This window comes from Carassius carassius, chromosome 4, assembly GCF_963082965.1.
Source record: "Carassius carassius chromosome 4, fCarCar2.1, whole genome shotgun sequence".
Lineage (NCBI taxonomy): Eukaryota > Metazoa > Chordata > Actinopteri > Cypriniformes > Cyprinidae > Carassius > Carassius carassius.
Window position 1 is genome coordinate 23929468 of NC_081758.1, and position 22091 is coordinate 23951558.

Genomic DNA, 22091 nt, shown 5'->3' on the forward strand with positions numbered 1-22091 from the left:
TCAGTTTTGTATACACTACAGAGAATTTAACATACTGAAACCACTACCTGAACTTTTGGGAGTAAAATGAATTATTTGTAGAATGCAGTTGTCACTCCTATAAATAACCAAACATTGCCTGTACTATACATGATTCAGCACTGTACATGGTTTGTACATGGTTTTGTACAAGTGTTTTAACACAAACAAATCATATAATCCAATGAAATGTTTGAGGCCAGTTACATCTTTTACTATTCTTTTATCCACTACCATTTAAAATTTTGGGGTTGGCAAGAGTTTTCAAATATTTTTAAAATAAGTATTTTATGCTCACCAAGGCTGTATTTAATTAATCAAAAATATTTATAATATTTGTATTCTAATTTAATATATTTTGAATGTGATTTATTCCTTTGATGGCAAAGTAAAATTTTTAGCACTGCTCCAGTCTTCGGTGTTTGATGATCCTTCAGAAATTATTTTCTAAAATGATGATCTGGTGCTCAAAAACATCTCTTATGATCAGTGTTAAGAACAGTTGTGGTGTTTAATATTTTTGTTTAAACTGTGGCGTATTATTCAAAAGAACAGCATTTATTTGAAATATAATTTTTATAACAATATTTTCACTGTCACTTTTGCTCAATGTAATGCATCCTTGCTAAATAAAAGTATTAATTTAATTAAAAAAAGTCTTACTACTTACAAATACGAATTTGCATATTATATTAATCAAATTTACTATACAGTATATAAAATAAATATTTACTACATAAAATAAAACAGCAGTAGATAAAAGGGAGATTCTTTACTCCATATGCCTAAAAAGCTTTGGTTCCATCATGCTAACAGAGTGCAGCTCTAGATTCTATAGCTCTGTATCACAGCCCAAACAGAACTCTTGCTGAGAGATATCTTAAATCAGATTGTAATATTGACAAAAACGTACACTAACGCAGAAAATAACACTGCCAAGCTTCATTAAGTCCATTAATAAAGTCATCTTAATCCAGTTCAGACTATATCCCTACAATCATTAATAATCTGCTAGGATTCATTCAGCAAAGAATGAAAAGAAAAAAGTTCAGTCTCATATCTTTTGTAATTATGTCATTGCAGCAATATAATAATCTTCACAAACTAATCAGAAGCAGTGGTGAAGCACAGTGTGCAGTCCTGATCACTTGCTTTGATAATTAGCATGTTTCAATAGAAGGAATTTTGAGCTGATTGCAAAAATGTACAGGCCAATCAAAAGGGCAACAAAGTGGCAGACAAAAATATGCTAATTATACTTCATTGTGAATGGATGACAGACTGATATCGCCAAGGACAAAAAAAATAAACATAAATAAATAACAGATCTGGGTTAAAAGAAGACAAAAGATCACAATAATGACAGATAATCACACACTCTGCCTAAAACCTTTTTTTGGGAGCAACATGTATGTCTACGAGTCAAACTCCCAAGTCAGGATTATATTTAATATTGTGGGTTGCACTAAACAACTACAACCAGTGCACCCAAACATGGCATGAACACTGATTTAATTAAAAACAGGTGATGCTGTTTCTTCAGTGACAAGTGAAAGATGCCATTTCTCTGGCCTAAAGTCTCCACCTGTCTGTCTCTATCTTTCACACCTCTAATCAAATCCAAGTCCTCTTACCTGGAAACGGAGAATTATGGTCCAAATGAGTCCAAGTGTGAGGCGGTGGTTTCCATCAACAATGTCATGAGAACCCATATTCTCCAGATGAACCTTTTGTTCCTTCAGGAACTGCAGAGCCTTGTCAACGTTCTCCAAACAGTGGATGCGCATACGGCCTTTGGTGGGCTTTGGCTGTGTGAGAGAACAAGGCAAACAAATGTTATAAATGAAATGGTACTGATTATTTATCACAGCAACCCAGCGTTTGATTTATAAACGGCCAGAGGAATAAAACAACAAAATGATGAATCCATGGATGAATGGATGGATGGATGGATAGATACATAAGTGGATGCATAGAATAATGGATGGCAGGATTGCTGACCAGTTGCTCCCCAGAGAGGACCTCCAGCAGTCGGATAAGCATACGTCCATCGCGGAGGTCAGTGTAGAGGTCACCAATCCTGCAGGTCACGCGACCCAGGTGAGAGTTCACCCATTTAGTGAAGGTCTTCTTCTGCACCGCTTCTCTCTCATCTGGAAGAAAAAAAGTAAAAAAATTGTTTTAAAGGTCACACTGAATACAAACCTATGAATGCATCTAAAAAATTATCTAAAAAATACACATAATGTAAAAAAACTAACAAATAAACATCAGGTCTGTAAAGACGAGACTCCATAAATGTTCCTGCTACATGCCACATCAGAACCTGTTTTACAACTGTGAATAAAATGAACATTCATGAATGACGTGCAGTGACTGAGGATTGATTGTAACTGATTGACTGTAACTCTAAACTCTATTAAAGCAAGTCAATTACTGCAGTGCATGGACAGCTTGACTGATGGCTGTACACATTAATCAGAGTAGACCCCACTCACAGCCAGGCAGTTACATGACGGGGGGGGTGGGACTCCACAACAAAAACATTGTATGATGTTATAAAGCATGTATATATATATATATATATAAAAAAAAAAGTGTATCTTCTCATGAAATTGATCAATAAATGATAAAGAAAGAGACGAACAGGAAGAGAACAGGAACGCTTAATATGACTGCAAAGAAGAGTGCAGTATTAGCATGCAGGGAATGTGAAAGCATAAGGGGCTGGTCAGTAAGAGGCTCAAACCACTGCTGTCATCTGAATGACCTTCACTGAGGAAGAGCGAGCTGTTTATCACAAATACTACTACATGTTGCCCCTCACTACCACCTATATTCAGAAAGACTGAGCGAGAACTACTGTGTTTTGTCGCATGCCCTAATACAAGGAGATAATTCCTGTGACAAGTTTAAATGAAGCATGGTAATTTAATTGCTGATAAAAAAAATGTCAAGCACAAAACACCTCAGTCATTAAACAAACACGCTCACTGTAAATGCTGAAAACAAGCACACAAAATAATGCAAGAGCACAATAGCAGCAAGAGGCAACACAAGGTCATCCTCAGAGCCATCTGGTCACAGATCTCAAGCACAAGCACACACTGTCTTCCATTAGGCCTGAGTTTGTTACTTTAAAGGGAACAGTTTGAAACTAAGCAGCTTTGTCATAATTACTGTTTAAAGGTACAATATGTAAGATTTTTTGTTTTATTAAAATATCCCAAAACCACTAGAACTGTTATACATTTTGCTGACTTGTGTACTTACATTATCCCAAATGTTTCGAAGAATGTTTAAATCCAGTTTAATTTTAAATCCAATCCGACAGCTTTCAATTCAATTCATGTTTATTTGTATAACGCTTTTTACAATACAAATCGTTACAAAGCAACTTTACAGAAAATGACGTTTCTACAATATTTAGTAGTAGCTTATAAGTGGTGACTGTCCATTTTTCAGCCTCATCCTGCTTCATACTACAATGTTAATAAATTATTAGCTCATCCAGGAACATGATTTCTGCCCAACAGATTTCTGCCCAATCGGATTGTGTCGGCTATGGGGTTGAAGACGACAGCTCCCATGATTCCACACTCAGTCACAGCATCATCAAACTTTGCTTTTGTTTCTTTGTTTAGTTTTGAATACGCACCCTCTAGTGGCAAAAGAATACATATTGTGCTTTTAAAGGGGTCATATGACATTGCTAAAAAGTACACTATTTTTTGTATTTGGTGAAATGAAATGTGTTTATGAGAATTAAGATTAAAAAAACACATTATTTTCCATATTTCCATTTACAAAGCTCATCGTTCTAAAAAAAAACTATTCAGTGCACTGTGATTGGCCGAATGCCTCAAGTGTGTGATGAAAATGTTACGCCCCTTAGCATATTGTGATGCTGTCTCCCAACAGAATGAGACTCAGTCTAGCTGCTCTGCTCGTGCACATCCTATCATCGGTTCTCTTTTAGCAGTTCAGTCAATGTACTATTAGGAGTAACTGAATAACTCAGGATATTGGTTTATTTCGCGTCAGAAGGAGTGACAGGCACATTTATAAACCAAATAATTTAAGTAATTTGTGGATAAGTGAATACTGGAGACACAAACTGTTTCAAACGATTCAGTTAAATTTAGTGAACAGGTTTGACTGGTTCATTTAGAAGATTCAGTTAAATAGAACGATTCCTTCCAGATCCGGACATAAGTAGAATCAAACTAGACTAGACAAAACCAATAAAACCCATTACGAACAAGGCATCTGTTGAATCCAGTGAGGACATAATTACTGATTAATTACTGATTATAATGACTTATACTGTCTTTTTACGTGTTGCATTGCGTATCACGCTGCATAAACATAAAACCCTGTCTGCATTTGTGATCAGAGAAACAACATACAACAAGCCTACTCCACACTCAAAACTTGTGTTTGAATAATTTCTGGCAAATGATTTCATGTTGGAACTGCCCCACTTTAAAGAAACATCCTTTGTGCCACAGACACATTGTAGGCTAGTCTGCAGGTTCAGAAAACAGACCTCATCCTCCATAAAATGCGAAGCACACATTTGAATATTGGGGTTGAACTGTTCTGGAACAGTGTTGTAAACACAACTTAACCACTGATTTCTAGTTGTGCCCTCATTTGGAAGGCCAAACAAAATACAAATTACATATTATAAGCTTATATTTGGAATGTTATTTGATGAACGTTAAAAAAAAAAAAAAAAACGTTAAAAACTTATTTCACGGTTTTGATGACAGTGTCTCAAATCCAGCCAGAGCACAGTATAGAGTTATATTAGTTGCATTACATGTGGCTGTAGTAATTTTAAGCCACAGTCAAAAGAATTTAGAATAGAGAACAGGGCTTGGTCCTTTAGATTCCACTGATATGATCACACTCATTTGCCTACAATTTCGTTCAGGGAAATGCTCCTGCACAACTGAGGAAACCTGTTCTGCTGGTCACTGACACTGGGAGGAGGGACAGTGCTTTCAAGTACACAAACACGCTTACATGCAGATAATCAAATATCTGATATTGGAATGCCATTTCGGAATATAACTGCCAGTAGTAACCTCACAAGACGTCTCCGGTTACTATCTTAACCTCGGTTCCCTGAGAGGCGGGAACGAGACATTACGTCAGCTAAGACGTATATGGGAACTCCTCCCTTCTCCACTTTCGCTGAAATCTTATTGGCTAACGCCAGCTGGGGGCAGCTGGCCAATTGACGCGAAGCATGAAAATACTGACAGGTCAGCGGGCAGTATAAAATGCATGGGCGCGAAAATTACGTCAGAATCACGACTGAACGCTAGCACAGCTGATCAAACAGCGGCGGCTAACGTAATGTCTCGTTCCCGCCTCTCAGGGAACCGAGGTTACGATAGTAACCGGAGACCGTCCCTCTCGAGGCGGTAACTCAACATTACGTCAGCTAAGACGTATATTGGAACTGTATAAAATCCCGCCGTGAGAGCAGTGAAGATAAGCCCTGAACGGAGTCAATCACCCCCACACATAAGCCAATGGCCGTGTCGCTAAGAGTGCTTGCATCTGATAGGCGGAACTAGACCAATGAGACATCTGCTCCGACCCTAACAAAATTTGCATAACTTCAAGCAATAAATCAAAGTCTGCACTAACCAGGGCAGATACAACGCAATAAGCACTCAAGCATGAGAGTTAAACAGAGTCGACGGCGTTGCGGTGACTACTGCATAAACCATATAAACCATAACACAGAGTTAGCAGCCATGGTAACTACTGTATAGCTGGTTATAACAGAATGAATAAAACTTAACTCACTGAAAGTACATGTGACGCTACAGAGGGTACATCCAGCTTGTAAAACCTGGCGATTGTGTTCTGGGAAGACCAGCCAGCAGCAAAACATAAATACTGGACAGACATACCTCTAGACCAGGCCCATCAGGAAGCATTTATATTGTCCTCGCAGAATGAGCTCTGATGTTGAGGGGATAATCCTTCCCCTGGCATTCAATAGCGTCCACGATCCAGTGAGAAAGTCTCTGTTTAGAAACAGCACGTCCCTTATTACATCCACCAAGCACACAAACAGCTGGTCCGACTGACGAAAGGTGGCTGAGCGATCCATATACATCCGTAAAACCCTTACAGGGTCCCGGCGCTCTGAGCATCAGTGTCATGCGAGGCTGACGGCTCAACAGATAAGGCGGGCAGGGAAACAAAATGGGTTATTGAGTGACTTCGGAGCGAAACCCAGTCTCGGCCGGAGAGTGACATTACAGTCGCCAGGTCCGAAACCGATGCAATATCGTTCACCAAAAACTCATGAAAGTCTCCAAGGCGCTTCGCCGAGGCGAGAGCAAGAAGCAAAGCAGACTTCAGGGAAGCTCCTTAACCGCAATCGAAGCTAAGTGCTCGAATGGTAGTAAGAGATAGAGCCCTCGAAACTAGAACTAAATCCCACGGCGGCACAGAGGGCGGCCATGAAGTACACAATCTCCTTGCTCCCCTGAGAAAACTGATTACCAGAGCGTGCTTACCGATCGTTTGCCCGTCAACCGGGGAACGAAAAGCGGCAATAGCGGTCACATACACCGTCAGCGTGGATGGTTTCAAACTCCCGCTATCCATACTGTGCTGTAGAAAGCGCAAAACATCCGACATGGAACAGGTCCCCGGGTCAATATAAATGTCCTCTCACCATTTTGTGAAAACTCCCCACTTCTGCACGTAGCAGCGACTGTTTGATGGTGCGCGCGTCTCTGTAAGTGTGTTCAGCACTCGTGAGTGCAGAGCGTCCCGCTTATTAGGGTCCCCGCAACGGCCACACATGAAGGTTCTACAGCTCGGGGCTGGGGTGCCATATTGTGCCGTTCGCCTGAGACAGCAGGTCCTGCCTGAGGGGGATTCGCCATGGGGGAGCCATCACTAACTCTCTCAGGTCCGCGAACCAGGGCTGATTCGGCCAGTTCGGGGCCACGAGTATAACTGACGCTCTCTCCTCCCTGATTTTGCACAACACAGGCAGAATCTTCACCGGAGGGAATCTGTAAGCCTGGCTTCCGGCCAACGCGATGTCAGAGCATCTCCCGGCAGGGGGGAGTGAGATAGCGAGAAGAACGACTTACAGTGTGTGTTCTCGCTCGTGGCAAACAAATCCACTTCCTCCCTCCCAAATCATTAGATCTGATCCTGGGTGAAGCCTCCATCTCCTTGAGGAATCCCGTTCCTCGAAAGCATGCTCACTCCACGGTTCAAAGTACCGGGGATGTGCGACGCTCTTATGGAGATTAAGTGTTGGTCCGCCTACAACAGGAGACTCGCTGCCTGTTTGAATAGAGCTCTGGAGGGCACGCCGCCCTGGCGATTTATGTACGAGACCACAGACGTGTTGTCGTTTTGAATCAGTACATGTTGCCGCTCCAAATTCGACCAAAAGGCTTGCAGGGCTAAGGACACCGCTTCCAATTCCAAACGGTTTATGTGCCACCTTCTCTGTGACTCTGACCACAGGCCTGAGGCAGGTACGCCCAGACGCACTGCTCCCCAGCCTGAAGTAGACGCGTTCGTAGAGAAAATAACTCCTGGGCTGACCATATCTGGGCTGTTCCACGGTCTCAGAGTGCTGACGCAACTGTGAATGACCGTATGTGCTTGTGGACCGAAGATCACACGCCCTCTGCGGAACTCTAGTTACAGCCAAAACTGTAGCGGCCGCAATGTAGCAGACCCAGATGGCACACTGAAGAAGCTGCCGCCATCAGTCCCAGAAACCTCTGAAATTCCCTCAGTGAAAACGACCTGCCCGGTCTGAAACAGCGCAGAGTAGATGAAATGCTCTAGAGAGAGATGGGCTCGCATCGCCATCGAGTCCAAACATATTCCCAGATATGTTACAGTCCGACTCGTAAAAACACGCTCTTCTGCATATTCACACGCAGTCCACACGCAGCGTATCCAAACGGCGAAGCATTGTTTCCACGTGACTGATAGCACATCTCTTGAGTGGGCTAAAATCAGCCAATCGTCCAGATAATGCAGCATGCACATTCCGCTCGATCTGAGAGGAAATTTCGCTCTATCGCTCCCTCTCGAGCAGACTGAGAACTTCCTGTCGCAGAACAGGACGGTTTTGGGGCAAAGTCAGTGACGGGACCACGCCATTGAAGCTGGGAGGTCTGCGTTTGAATTGGAGAGAATATCCGTCGTGAATTATTCCCAGTATCCACGGTGAAACGCCCGGGATAGCCCTCCTACCGTCCATGAAATGACACCGCGGACGCGTTAGGTCTACAGCCACTGATGACTTGTTTTGACCAGGGCCCCGCCCCTGTGAGGCTAGAAGCACTGGCGGGAGGGCGGTTCACGTCGGATATATAATGGTGTGACACTAGGGCTGCACGATGTGTCATTTAAGCATCGATATCGCGATATACGAATCCACGATAGTCACATCGCAGGATGTGCAATGTAGGCTGTCGTAGTTCATCCCCAGCTACACGCTCACCATCTTAAAACAACACGAGCACTTTCTTGCTCTCTCTCCCTCGCGCATAATAATCAATTGACACGATGGTGTCGATGTTTAAATCATTTAAAATGAGAATGTAAGTGTGCTCACCCCATTTTTGTTTGTAAGAAAAAAATAGATTAGATTTCATATCGCAATATATATCGCAGAAAAATAAAATATCGCAATGTAATTTTTTCCCAATATCGTGCAGCCCTATGTGACACTCTTGCGCCCTCGAGAGGCCATTATAATCATGGGTTGTGGCTCTGCGCTGTTTGAGACAGGGCGAGTGACACAGTGTTGGGTGCAAGAATTTGGATACATGCTTCTAGTAAAAAAAAATGTTCACACAAACATCATTTAAACACATATAGCAATCGTCACCCATAGTGACATGGGGGACATGATGCATGAGTTTTTGTGGTGTTGGCACTCTCGCTCCCTCGCGAGGCCATTATAATCATAGGTTGTGACTCTGCACTGTTCTGAGACAGGGCGAGTGACACAGTTTTGAGTGTAAGAGGAAGTAAAGCTCTTTTGTTGATTGTATACATGCTTTTATTGTGGAACTCACACAAACAGCATTTAAACAGACATAGCAATCATCGCCCGAAGGAACATGGGGGACATGATGCATCTGAACAAGGAGAGTGACACCGTGTTTATGTGGTGTTGGCACTCTCGCTCCCTCGCGAGGCCATTATAATCATAGGTTGTGGCTCAGCGCTGCTATGAGACATGGCGAGTGACACAGTGTTGAGTGTAAGAGAAAGAAAAAGCTCTTTTGTTGATTCTGTACATGCTTCTATTGTGGAACTCACACAAACAGTATTTAAACACACATAGCAATCGTCGCCTGAAGGAACATGGGGGACATGATGCATTTGAACATGGCGCTTGGGGGCGGGGCCTCCCGCGCACTCACTCTTTCACTTTATCGGTCAGTCAGGAAGACGGCTCAGTGGCCAAGGATGGCGCGCTAGCTCTCTCGCGGCGCGGGGTCCTCAACTGACCCTGGCGTTTCCTCCCAGGCTCTTACCACTGCTGGTTTCAGCCGAAACCACCGTCCGGTTCAGAGCGGGGTGCCACGGCGGGCTGTTTTAGCTGGTCTTAGAGCCTGACGAGGTGCAGAAGAGCGGAACCTCGCAGATGATGACTGGAGTGAGCGACAGTGCATCACGTGGCTCATCGCCTTGGCGCGCTTTCTGCATCTCTGAGAAACGCTCCATGACTCCATGGCGTCACCAAAGAGGCCGGAGGGAGCAACTGGAACGTTTAGGAGCGTCCTACGGTCCGCATCTTCCAGGTCAGCTAGGGTAAGCCATAGGTGCCTGTAAGGACGACCATGAGCCCCATGAAACGGCTGAGCAGAGCGCTTAGTAGCCATCAGCGCGAGATCAGTTACCGCGTGCAGATCCCTGATGACGTCAGCGCTGCTGTGCCGCCGTCTGCCTGAAACACCTTGAGTATTGCCCTGGCATGAAGAGCAGAAGCTGCCTTGCCTCAGAAGTATAGGCTTTGTCCGTCTATGGGCCGTGAACCGCACGGCTTGGAAGGCAGGCTTTGGTCCAAACCCAATGCAGAGGGAGACGGGCACAGGTGCGCGGTAACAGTCTCCTCGACGGGTGTGAGGGTTTCCGCCCCGTCCACGTGTGTGAACATGGCCTGCGTGGCAGAGTGGGTGCGCGCCGATTGGGGTGCAGACCACGACTTCACCACGAGCTCTTGCATGCCTCAATGCCGTCTGGCAGCAGCTCGACTGGAGGAGCCACGAGTCCAGCTACCTTTCACAGGCTCGTCAGGTGCGTTGCAAGCGAGACCCAGCTCCGTGACGGCCTTTCCGAAGACCCTGATGAGCTTCTTCTGGAGGTCTGTAGGGCCCTTTGGTCGGGGCGGTCCCACTGAGAGGCCCAAACTTTTTCCGACGTCGAAACCAACATGGAGTCGTTTTCCTTGCCATCTCCGAAGAGGACAAAGTTCACGTGGCAGAAGCTATCGTCCACCACGCCGACGTCAAACTCGTCTTCGGGCGGTGGAGGGCCCACCAGCGGCTCGCTGGCAGCAGTTCCTCATTCCCGCTGTTTTCCGAGCCACTCTGGCTCTGAGGGCGCGCACTGGCAGCTCGGCACAGTGGGCACACGTATGGTCCGTGTGAGGCTCCCAGGCAGGTCACACAGAACTGGTGAAGGTCCGAATCTAGCATTAGCAGCCATCGGATGCGGAGAGTAAAGACAGGGTGAGTAGTCCTCTATTGCAACTTCCACGATGACTTAGATAAGACTTCTAGCGTGAAGAAAGAGTTTCTGACGTAATTTTCGCGCCCATGCATTTTATACTACCCGCTGACCTGTCAGAATTTGCATGCTTCGTGTCAATTGGTCAGCTGCCCCCAGCTGGCATTAGCCAATAAGATTTCAGTGAAAGTGGAGAAGGGAGGAGTTCCTATATACGTCTTAGCTGACGTAATGTTGAGTTACCGCCTCAAGGGGGAACCACACACTACATGAGGTGTCCAAGGGCATTGTGCTTTAAGAGAATAAATATTTAGCTTTTACCAAATAAAATAATTTCTGGCACTTTAGCCTTGATCCATTTAAAATGAGGAGACCTTGAGCATTCCACACCAAGGAGAAAGACACACACACACACACACACACACGCACAAAGGAAGCAGAAGGGAGTCTGAGGACTCTGACCTGCTTTACATTGCAAATAGGAACAAGAGGGTACAGCAGTCATTTGACCATTAAGATGCATGGTCAATATGAACAGATAATCAGTAAATATCTGCCTGCTATTCAAATTGTAGGGATGCACACTCATCACGGGTGAAAAAGGTGAGAAAGACACGCAACCATGGAGTAGAGCCCTACACAGGCCTCAAATTTAGGCCATTGCCCGGCCCTGGCCCGAGATGCTTAGGCCCTAGCCTGGCCCGTGTCCAACATCTTATCAGAATTACTGGCCCAGCCGACCTGAGTCTTTTTTTTCTTCTCCCAAAAGAGCTTATACTACTGTTTCAGCTTTTAAAATTGTTCAGTTTTGTATGTAATAGCAAAATGATTATATTTTGTTGAATTTTTTTTATTAGGGTTAGGGTTATATATATATAATATATATAATATATTGTATTGGATAGAACATTATAGCACATTATTGACAATATTAAGCTGAAGCTTGACTTTGCAAATTTAAAAATCGCAAATCAAATATGTCAAAAAAAAAAAATCGCAATTAGATATTTTCCCCATATCGCACAGTCCTAGTTATAGTTTACCCAACCACAAAATTACAATTCTGTCATCATTTACTCATATGGTCTAAAAGAGTTGGCTATATGTAATAAATTTTATCAAACAAAATCATTGTAATGCCTGTTTGAGGCTTTACACAACAATTACTATAAATTATCTTTTGGGAGTAATTTCTCCAAATTTGATGTGTGATTAATTCGATTAATTAATCACCACATCATGTAATTAATTAGATAATTTCATTGCTTACCATCCCTAATAATATTATAAGGTCACGCATGCACTGAGAGCACTGAAGTAAAGTAACCATGAAACATAACCTACACCGGAATAGGCTATTTTTAGGGAATCAGTTGATATGGCTACTTACATACCATGAGAGTTACCTCTTTTTTTTTGGAACCGAAAGCTGAGTTTATCGCTTATCCTTAAACATACTCAGGTATGTCACATAACCTGCTTTCTGGAATACTCCCAGAATGTGCACGCAAAAACACAGGAGCGTTTAAAAGCGGTTGACTACAAGAGGGTATGTAATTGAATTAGTACTAATGATAATGTTGAAAGACCCCCTTTCTCATCGGATCTACACAAATCTCACAGGTGGCCTATTTTGATCTCTAAAAAGGTGAGTTCTCACCGAAAGGTAAGTAGTTTGTATAGATGAAATTGATTCACAGACACGTATCTGTCTGCTGCCCCTTTCCACAGTGATAGACCTCATAATTACAGAATGGACTAGTGTACACATAAAGACCTACATTATTAGGGCTGTCACTTTCATTCGAAAATTGATTGCACAATCGATCGGACCAACCAAAAAAAGTTTCGAAAATGAAAATAAGGAATCGATTTTAACCAAATATGTACACTATTAATTTTAAAAGAATTAAACAATAAAAAATATACAGTCGTGGCCAAAAGTTTTGAGAATTACATAAATATTGGAAATTGGAAAAGTTGCTGCTTAAATTTTTATAATAGCAATTTGCATATACTCCAGAATGTTATGACGAGTGATCAGATGAATTGCATAGTCCTTCTTTGCCATGAAAATTTACTTAATCCCAAAAAAACCTTTCCACTGCATTTCATTGCTGTCATTAAGGACCTGCTGAGATCATTTCAGTAATCGTCTTGTTAACTCAGGTGAGAATGTTGACGAGCACATGGCTGGAGAACATTATGTCAGGCTGATTGGGTTAGAATGATTTGACATGTTAAAAGGAGGGTGATGCTTGAAATCATTGTTCTTCCATTGTTAACCATGGTGACCTGCAAAGAAACGCGTGCAGCCATCATTGCGTTGCATAAAAATGGCTTCACAGGCAAGGATATTGTGGCTACTAAGATTGCACCTAAATCAACAATTTATAGGATCATCAAGAACTTCAAGGAAAGAGGTTCAATTCTTGTAAAGATCTAAGAGAGACAAAAGGCTTCAGGGCGTCCAAGAAAGTCCAGCAAGCGCCAGGATCGTCTCCTAAAGAGGATTCAGCTGCGGGATCGGAGTGCCACCAGTGCAGAGCTTGCTCAGGAATGGCAGCAGGCAGGTGTGAGCGCATCTGCACGCACAGTGAGGCGAAGACTTTTGGAAGATATAGTATCTGATAGAGGTCCGCAGTTCATATCTCGAGTTTGGCAAGCCTTCTTCCGACTACTTGGGGTTACTGTTAGTCTCTCCTCAGGATATCACCCTCAGACGAACGGCCAGACTGAGCGGAAGATCCAGGAGAGGGTACGCCTGCTACCTGGATGTCCAGAGCCCGGAGCGGTATGAGCAGAGTCCAGAAGGGCGGTGCGGAATTGTTGAGGTACAAAGATGAGCCCCTCTGGACCTCCCGGCGGAGCGGGATGGAGACGATTTTCCTGGGATATCTGTTCATCTAAGTCCCAGAGGATCGGACAGACGAACACGGCTGGAGGGAGAATGGGTTCAGGGAGGCGCTCCTCAGATGAGAAATGATGGAGGCGAGAGAGAGCATCCGCTTTACCATTCTTACTGCCAGGTCTGTAGGAAACAATGAAATCAAAATGAGTAAAGAAGAGAGCCCAACGGGCCTGACGAGGATTGAGCCTCTTAGCTTCTTTGAGGTATTCCAGATTACGATGATCGGTAATTACTTGAAATTGGTGATTGGCTCCCTCCAGCCAATGCCTCCACTCTTCCAAGGCAAGCTTGATTGCAAGCAGTTCCCGATTCACGATGTCATAGTTCCGCTCCGCCGGGGACAGCTTCTTGGAGAAGAAGGCACATGGATGGAGTCTGGAGGGTTCACCCTGCCGCTGGGAGAGGACCGCTCCCACCCCAGTAGAAGATGCGTCAACCACGACGACAAATGGCAGATCTGGATTAGGATGGACGAGGAAGGGAGCGGTTAAGGCGGCATCCTTTAGTTGTTGGAAGGCTTGGATGGCTTCGGAGGAGAAGGACAGAGACTTGGGCTGGCCTTTCAAGGAAGAGGTCAGAGGAGCACTGATAATACTGTAGTTGTTGATGAATCTTCTGTAAAAGTTGGCAAATTTGACGAATCTTTGAAGTTCTTTCACAGTAGTGGGCTGCAGCCAGTTCCGGATGGTATCCACCTTCCTCTGGTCTATTTGCACTCCATGCTGATCAATGATATAGCCCAGGAACTGCACCGAAGTGGTGTGAAATTCACACTCCAATTTCAAGTACAACTGATGGGCTCTCAATTTCTTCAGGACCAGAGTGACATGGTGTCTGTGTTCAGGAAGTGAAGATGAGTAGATGAGGATATCATCCAAGTAAACCATGACAAATCTATTGAGATACTCTCTGAACACCTCGTTCATATAGCCTTGAAAGACTGCAGGGGCGTTGGATAAACCGAAAGGCATTACCCTGTACTCATAGTGGCCGGAGGGCGTGACGAAAGCAGTCTTCCACTTGTCACCCCGATAAATACGGATCAAGTTGTATGCGCTGCGCAGATCCAACTTGGAGAATATACGGGCCCCACGTAGTTGTTCCAGGGCTGGTGGGACCAGAGGAAGGGGATAACTAAATTTGACTGTTTGGGAGTTGAGATAGCGGTAATCAATACACGGCCTCAAGCCTCCGTCCTTCTTAGCCACGAAGAAGAAGCTGGAAGCAGCAGGTGAAGCAGATGGACAGATGAACTGTTGCTGAAGGGCTTCTTCCACATACTCCTCCATGGCCTTCTGTTCCGGGATGGAGAGAGGGTAGATACGGCCTTTAGATAGAGTGGCTCCAGGTAGCAGGTCGATGGCGCAGTCCCATGGCCGATGAGGTGGTAACTTGGTCGCCAACTGCTTGCTGAACACATCCTGGAACGCCCTGTACTCAGCAGGAATCTCTACCTGATGCTGGACTTCTGGACTCTCAACTGAAGTCGAACAGACTGGAAGCTTGGGTTTTCGCACTGAAGATGAAGAAGAGGGAGAAAATAGGGCTCTCGGGTTCCTCTTGACCGGAGCTAGACAGGTATGAGTACAGTTTTCTCCCCAACGAAGGACCTCCCTGGATTTCCAGTCAATGGTGGGTTGATGTTGGACCAACCAGGGGCGTCCCAGGATGAGCTCAGCAGTAGACTCCTCCAGCACCAAGAATGAGATGTCCTCTGCGTGTAAACAGCCAATGCAGAGCGTTAATGTGGGAGAAACATGACTGATTCGACCTCGAACCAGCGGCCTTCCTTGAATGGTTTGGATTCTGAGTTCTTGATAACTGCGGTACTTGCGGACGTTCAGTTTTTGGAGGAGCTGGGTTGAAATGAAGTTCCCCACTGAACCAGAGTCGAGGAGGGCTTGCGCTGAGACACAGACATGAGAGGTTAACAGATGCCCCATGGTACGGTTTAAGGATTCAACTTTAGGAGGGATCTGAATGGAGCTTACCGCTGAACGTTGAGGTCGAACAGGGCAGGAGCAGATGAGATGATTGTCGCCCCCGCAGTACAGACAAAAGTGAAGCTGGATGCGACGCTGATGCTCAGAAGGAGTGAGATGGGTGGAGTCCACTTGCATGGGTTCAGGGGCTGGAGGAGAAGCAGTGGGAGCCGAGGACGGAGGACTGACAGCGGTAAATGGATTGTCACAGGCAGATAAGCATTGAGATACTCGAATGTTTTTTTTGAATAAGGTTCTCAATTCCCATGGAGTCATCATAAACTACCAGCAGCTAGCGGATGTTTGGATTCAGGCCGTGGCGGAAAGCAGTAATCAGGGCAGATTCGTTCCAACCACAGGATGCCGCCAGGGTGCGAAACTGGAGAGCATATGTGCTGACAGAAGAATTTCCTTGACGGAGATTGTAAAGCTGATCATGAACTGAGAGATCTGAAACTGCTTGGCCAAAGACTTCCTTGAAATGAGAAATGAAACCTGACAGGGACTTTAACACTTGAGAATTTGAATTCCAGAGAGATTGTGCCCATTGGAGGGCTCTGCCAGATAGTAGAGAGATAATAAAGGCCACTCGGGCAGAATCGTTGGTAAACTGATGCGCTTGCATTTGGAAATATAATGAAACCTGAATCAGAAAACCGCTACAATCCTCAGCCTCACCACTGAATGGCGCTGGTCGGTCCATGGGACTCGCAGAGGCAGCTGGCGAAGCAGCGGGTGTTTGCGGAAGTTGGTGTTGGCTTGCAGAGTGAAGGATTGCTTTGGGGATGGTGGGTGGGTTGTCCGGTAAAGATGAAAGGATTGACTGGCGCACTGCTTGAACTAGCTCAGCAAACGGGTCTTGAGACGGATTCCTCACAGGCTCCATAGGATTCTGCATCTACGGTCTGGTCTTCTGTCACGGATGATACAGGAGGCAGACAAGGTGGTAAGTCTAATAGCTTTATTAACAGAATGCTCCGAACCAGATGGAGAATATGTGAGCGAACAGGATGAGAAGAACCAACGTAGACTTAACTGAAGAGTCTCTGATCACAGGAAGTGGGTGAGGGATCGCAGAAGGAGGACTGAAGACAGAGGAAGACTAGGCGATCTTTGGGAGATGACTGACGGGTCGCGGATTCTCTGGTGATTGTAGAAATAGAGTCTGTATGCCATGAAATGACGAGACCAGACGAAGACTGAAGGGTGAGAGTGGGTATATAAAGGTTAGCAGTGATGAGGGATAGCAGATGACGGTGATGAGGATGAAGAGATGCAGGTGATGATAATTAATATTCAGGGGATAACGAGCGAGTGGGAGGAGGGAGTGATGATGAGGACGGTGTTGATGGTGGAATCCTGACAGTGCTGAAGGTCAGGACCATTTTACTACTACTTTTCCTAGAAGTTTTTCAGTCCACATTTTTTTGAAGGGTCTTTCGGCACAGTCACAGAGTTCAGGGTCACACGTGACTAATAATCCGTGTCCCCCGCTTGGAGCAGCTCACAGTTACTGATGATCGTGGTGCATTTTATTTCATGTTTCCAAAAGTCTAGACTGAGATCTTTCATTTTGAAACTTTAAAGGACAGTTGATGTTACAGTGAAATAAGTGGAAATTCATGTTAAAAAGGCTGCTGACTCCTGATATACTAGGAAAATATTGTTCCATACATAAGTGTAAAACGGGCAAAATATTGTTTTAATGTGTTTTCAGTGTAAACGTTTCTTGTAAATGTCAACAGCTGATTTTAACTGCTGACTAATCCATCAGTTACAGATTAACCTGAAAACACACACACACACACACACACAAGCTTAAGCTGCATCTTCACAAGCTTCCAGTCAGTAAATGAAAAAAAGAAGCACAAATTATCGCAGGTTATTGGCAGACAGGAAACCCATCGATCAATCAGCAGACTCACTCCACACAAGCTTTGCATATATCTATCAAACCTTCAGAATAAACAAACACAGTCTGGAAAATGCCACTTTCAATGCCCACAAAGAGAATAATAATCTTTAAGTACGGGAGATGTTAAAGCATGCGAGTAAGTGTGAGCTATGTGCTCATTACTGCATTGATGTCACCTGTGCTGATGTCAATCTCAGACAAACCTGTTTAACATAGAAATGTCACATGGGTCTGTACTAAGATTTCATCACTAAAAAACACAATGAATTCACGTTCATTAACTTGCATGGCAATATTTCCAGTATAGTGAAAGAGTTACAACAGAAACATAAAGGTCACTACAATATGGAAACAAAAATCTGTGTACATTAAAGTCTTTCGAAGGTTAAAGTCTAGCTAGTTAAAATTATTATAACACTAGCAAAATTATGAGAAAACATTAAGTGAATCATTTAACACAGTAAGCAGAAAAAGGTAATAGAAGGACCAAATAAATTTCTTAACGCTGCATGCACACAATATTTAGAGGAATGAAAATTTTCAGAACTTCCTGTTAAAGTGTGTGTGTGGGGAGGGGCGGTCTAATGCTATTTCATGCATTTTGAGTTATTTACACTGTTAAAAAGTTGGATTCTCAAGCTAAAAATGGCCAAAGTTAAAAAAAAAACATCTGCAGAGTATTTCTGTCCAAATATACACCTTCAGGGTTTGTATAAGTTTTAGAAAGTTTTTTTTTGTACAGTAGGCGGTCAACCAAAATGCCTATTACCGCTCGTGTACCTCTGCCGCAGGGTCATGGTGTTACATTCTTCTAATAATAATAATTCTAACTTTTTATTTGGCGACCTATTAAAATTCGGCTATCAAATTGCCCCGCTATTTCACTTCAGCACCACATTTTACACACACGCGCAAATGAGGATTAGAGCCTGTAGCCATTGAAGAAGTCTCCAACCTCAAACAGATGTACATTGTCTGCAGATATAAGCAATTTCATTGCACTTTAACAAAGTAATCTGAATATATGTGCAATATTTTAACGAGCCCTCACTAACTGAGTTTAATGCCACAGTTATGTTAGAATGGATCTTGTTTCTGAGGTAGTGTGTCGGGCTCTTCATGGGGCGCACACTCCGGAGCACTGTATGACTGATGCATCAGTTCAATTCAACTTTACTCCAAATATATGAATTTACCTGTTTTGTTTACCTGTTCTTTTATTTAACGTGTTGTTTTATGTCCAATATTTAGTGTTAAACAGTTGGACTTTAATTGAAATCTACTATTGATTTTCACCATTAATAAGTTATTTATAGTTTATAAAAAAAAATGTGGGGCAGTGCTAAAAAGTTTGTTCCTGAATGTCTGGTTGTGTGCATAGCGTGATCTGTGTGAGTGACTGTGCATGTGAGCACAAGATACAGAAGACAGCGCATTAGTTTAGAACTCTTCTTTTATTTTAGTCTTAAAAAGTAGAGAGTGTACTCATTTCTGCAATGATAACCTACCATCAATGTTAAGACGATCTTTTTAATATATTAATATGAGTACATTAGAATATAAATTTATTAGAACGAGAGCATTATTATTTATGGGCTTAAAAACAAAATGCAAATAATCAGAATGTTTCACCTGGTCGGGAGTGCCCAATGTAAACATGAAACATATGCCATTACCTATATTGTTTTGTGGTACAGTTATGGAGGCCCTTCATAATGGTCAACTACTTATAGTTAGGACTGGCCCTAAAGTATGCAGTGTTACATCATAACCCCCCCCCCTCCCAACCCCAGTTCCGTGTTCAGTTAGGAAATTAAGTGTACTACGGAAACCCTAAAGGGAATAAATAGCCTACGAGGTGAGGGGATTAAAAAAAATATTTCAATACTTCTCACAATTTCATTGTTGGGTAAGTTTGGGCAGCTGTATATAAATTGCGGGCATCAGGGAACAGCTATTGTAAACCGTTTTCATTTGCGCACTCATTTTACTTTCACTTTTACTTTTTAGATTTGTGATCACAAGGACTCTATACTATTGAGCAGCAGTATTACCACACATTTGACAAGACCAGATGTTTGTCATTGGTGCTCAGGATCTGCAAATCATTCGCCATCTTCCCATCAGACATTTCTCCTTACTCTGTGTATGTGGAAAGTAACTTTCATTTACTGTTATGCAACAGATATTACCCACATTGTGATAAAGTGAATGCATCCTTTCTGAATGCAAGTTAGGGGGGTTCCTGACTAAGGATTTTCATAGTCGAATCTGAAATTTCGAATCTTGCAAATATTCGACTGATAGTCGAATCAAATTTTTGGGGGTGGGGCAAAATACATTACCAAGAGTCATAATTACTGACGTTAACACACAGGGAAAATGTGTATTGGAAAAATCGCAGATAAAAGAATAATGTTTTGATTAAAAGGTAGTTAACATTAAACATCAGCGAAACTTTTGTAGTGCTCTCATTATAATGTTATGTATATGACAGTAGTTATTAATGTTCTGCATTTTTTTTGGAACTGTGCGAGCTGAAGATTACCAGTAGAATGAAGTGTTTGATAGCAGGTTTTTAGTCAATGGGATTTAACTCATCATTTATCTTATATAGAATACGCTTCGTTATTTATACAACATAACGGTAATATTACGACTTACAGGCTATATGCACAAAATGCCATGCGGCTCTGAATGAACTCCTTTTGTGGACGCGATCTTCACGCAACAACATGCAGAAACACGGCAACTAAACTCTAAAAATTCACAGCAATTTACTATAATAGTGTTCTCATTATAATGTTATGTATATGACAGTTCCAGTAATAGTTATTAATATTATGCACTGTTGTTTGTCCTGCTCGCTGCTTAAATCTATAGGGGTGGTAGGATTTATTTACATATGTTAAAATATTTATTTAAGGCTTCTTTTCAGATTCTCATTTACAGCATTATCTTAAAAGGCTGTATATTATTGGGAGGAAAATGTTAGTTCTATGTGAAATCAGACATTTGAGCACCCCCATATAGCCAAAATGGCATGATCATAACACCCCGCGAATATTCGACTATGAGATTGGTAGTTGAATCAGGCTTCTCCTATCGAAACATCGAATCACTGACTATTCAGGGTCACCCCTATTACAAGTATTACTTTCTTTAAAAAATATACAACATCAGACAATATAATTTAGCACCAAATTAAATTAAAAATGATACGTGTCTGTGACCGTAAAAAATACTAACATTTGTTTCCTGGTGATTAATTTTACATGCACAAAAAGCAACAAACAACAGAACATGAGGATTCACATGGTCTTCATATCACATCACGCTTCTGCGAGCAGAGAAAAACATAATAAAGCTAGGCTATATATAGCGAATAAATAGGCATATACGAGAAATATATTTTTATTTGAATAATAAATTACAAAAATGAATGAAAAACGCAGCTTCGGTTAGATATTTGTCATTTTTTAATATATCGGCATCGGCCGATATCCGTGTTTAGTAGCGCCGATTTAAAGTCAGGCACGTCGGCGGGCAGGCCCGTGTTATTGGTGCGGTGGAAAGTGCTGCTGCTGCCACTGCATGTGAAGCACCCCAAGCCAAAACTTTTGGAAGATTCAACAGCAGTCCTGGGAGATAAAGGTAGTCAGAGAATTTCACTCTGTAAATGGGGTGGAGAAGTTGGCAGCTCTAACAAACACTGCAGCGTGACGTTACCAAAGTAAACTGTCTCTGACGTTACTCCGCCCCGCTCACAGACAGCACCGTGCTCGGAGAGACAGCTGTCCTGGAGCTGCCCAGAACGGTGAATCACATTTGTTCGGAAGCATGGTTTGATGCAGACAATAACCAATTTTCCATCCAACTCATTTGTATTTAGGGATGTCAATATTCGATAATTTCCATGATCGATCGTCGTTTAAATTAATGATCAATTAATTACTTTAATGCTGCAAAATGCGTCTGCAGCGGTATTATTATTATGTGCAAAAGCCACTTGGAAAAAAAGCTTTCTCACCCGAATTAAAGGGTGTTTAGTCTGAATAAAATGCTAGTAGCAGGACTGTAAAATGAATAGATGTGATTATGACCATTTGATAAAATGAAGAGAGCGCGTGGTGGTGTTCGTTGTTGTATTTTAAAACGCATCTGCAATGTTTTCAAATGACACACTATAGTAGTGGTGCAACGGATCATCATTGATCCGTTCGGACCATAGACTGTATCTTCGGTTCGGCACACACGTGACCCCCGGATTGATTTATGAAAAAAAAAGTTGCGCATGTTTAGTCCACACTCAGTGGTCATGGCGAGCAGAGGAACAGAGGAGCTTGAACAGCCCGCGCATTTTGTATTCCCTGTCAGATATAATGATGAGGAAAGAGGTTAGAGTGAAAATATTGTGCCAGATCTTTATGAACAGGAGAAGAAAACAGTTGTGGATGAACTATCCCGAGCATCCTCTGTTGCGCTCACGACAGACGGGTGGACGTCCAGG

At 43.0% G+C, this 22091-nt stretch overlaps 2 protein-coding genes across 6 annotated transcripts in view; both read right to left on the reverse strand.

Annotated features, from left to right (window-relative positions):
* The window catches only part of LOC132139547 (spectrin beta chain, non-erythrocytic 1-like), a 104664-nt gene that overhangs the window by 18842 nt on the left and 63731 nt on the right, over window positions 1-22091 (reverse strand). For all 5 annotated transcript variants that reach the window (XM_059547980.1, XM_059547982.1, XM_059547983.1 and 2 more), the window contains 2 exons: window positions 2020-2171; window positions 1653-1826 (listed from right to left, as the gene is read on the reverse strand). In XM_059547980.1, coding sequence (XP_059403963.1) covers window positions 1653-1826; window positions 2020-2171 — 326 coding nt within the window. The remainder of the gene's footprint in view (window positions 1-1652; window positions 1827-2019; window positions 2172-22091) is intronic.
* Window positions 8900-10752, reverse strand: LOC132131247 (uncharacterized). The gene is made up of 3 exons (XM_059543272.1): window positions 10669-10752; window positions 9697-10319; window positions 8900-9435 (listed from the first exon to the last, which is right to left on the reverse strand). The coding sequence occupies exons 1-3, from the start codon at window positions 10750-10752 to the stop codon at window positions 9372-9374; spliced, it is 771 nt and encodes a 256-aa protein (XP_059399255.1). The 3' UTR covers window positions 8900-9371.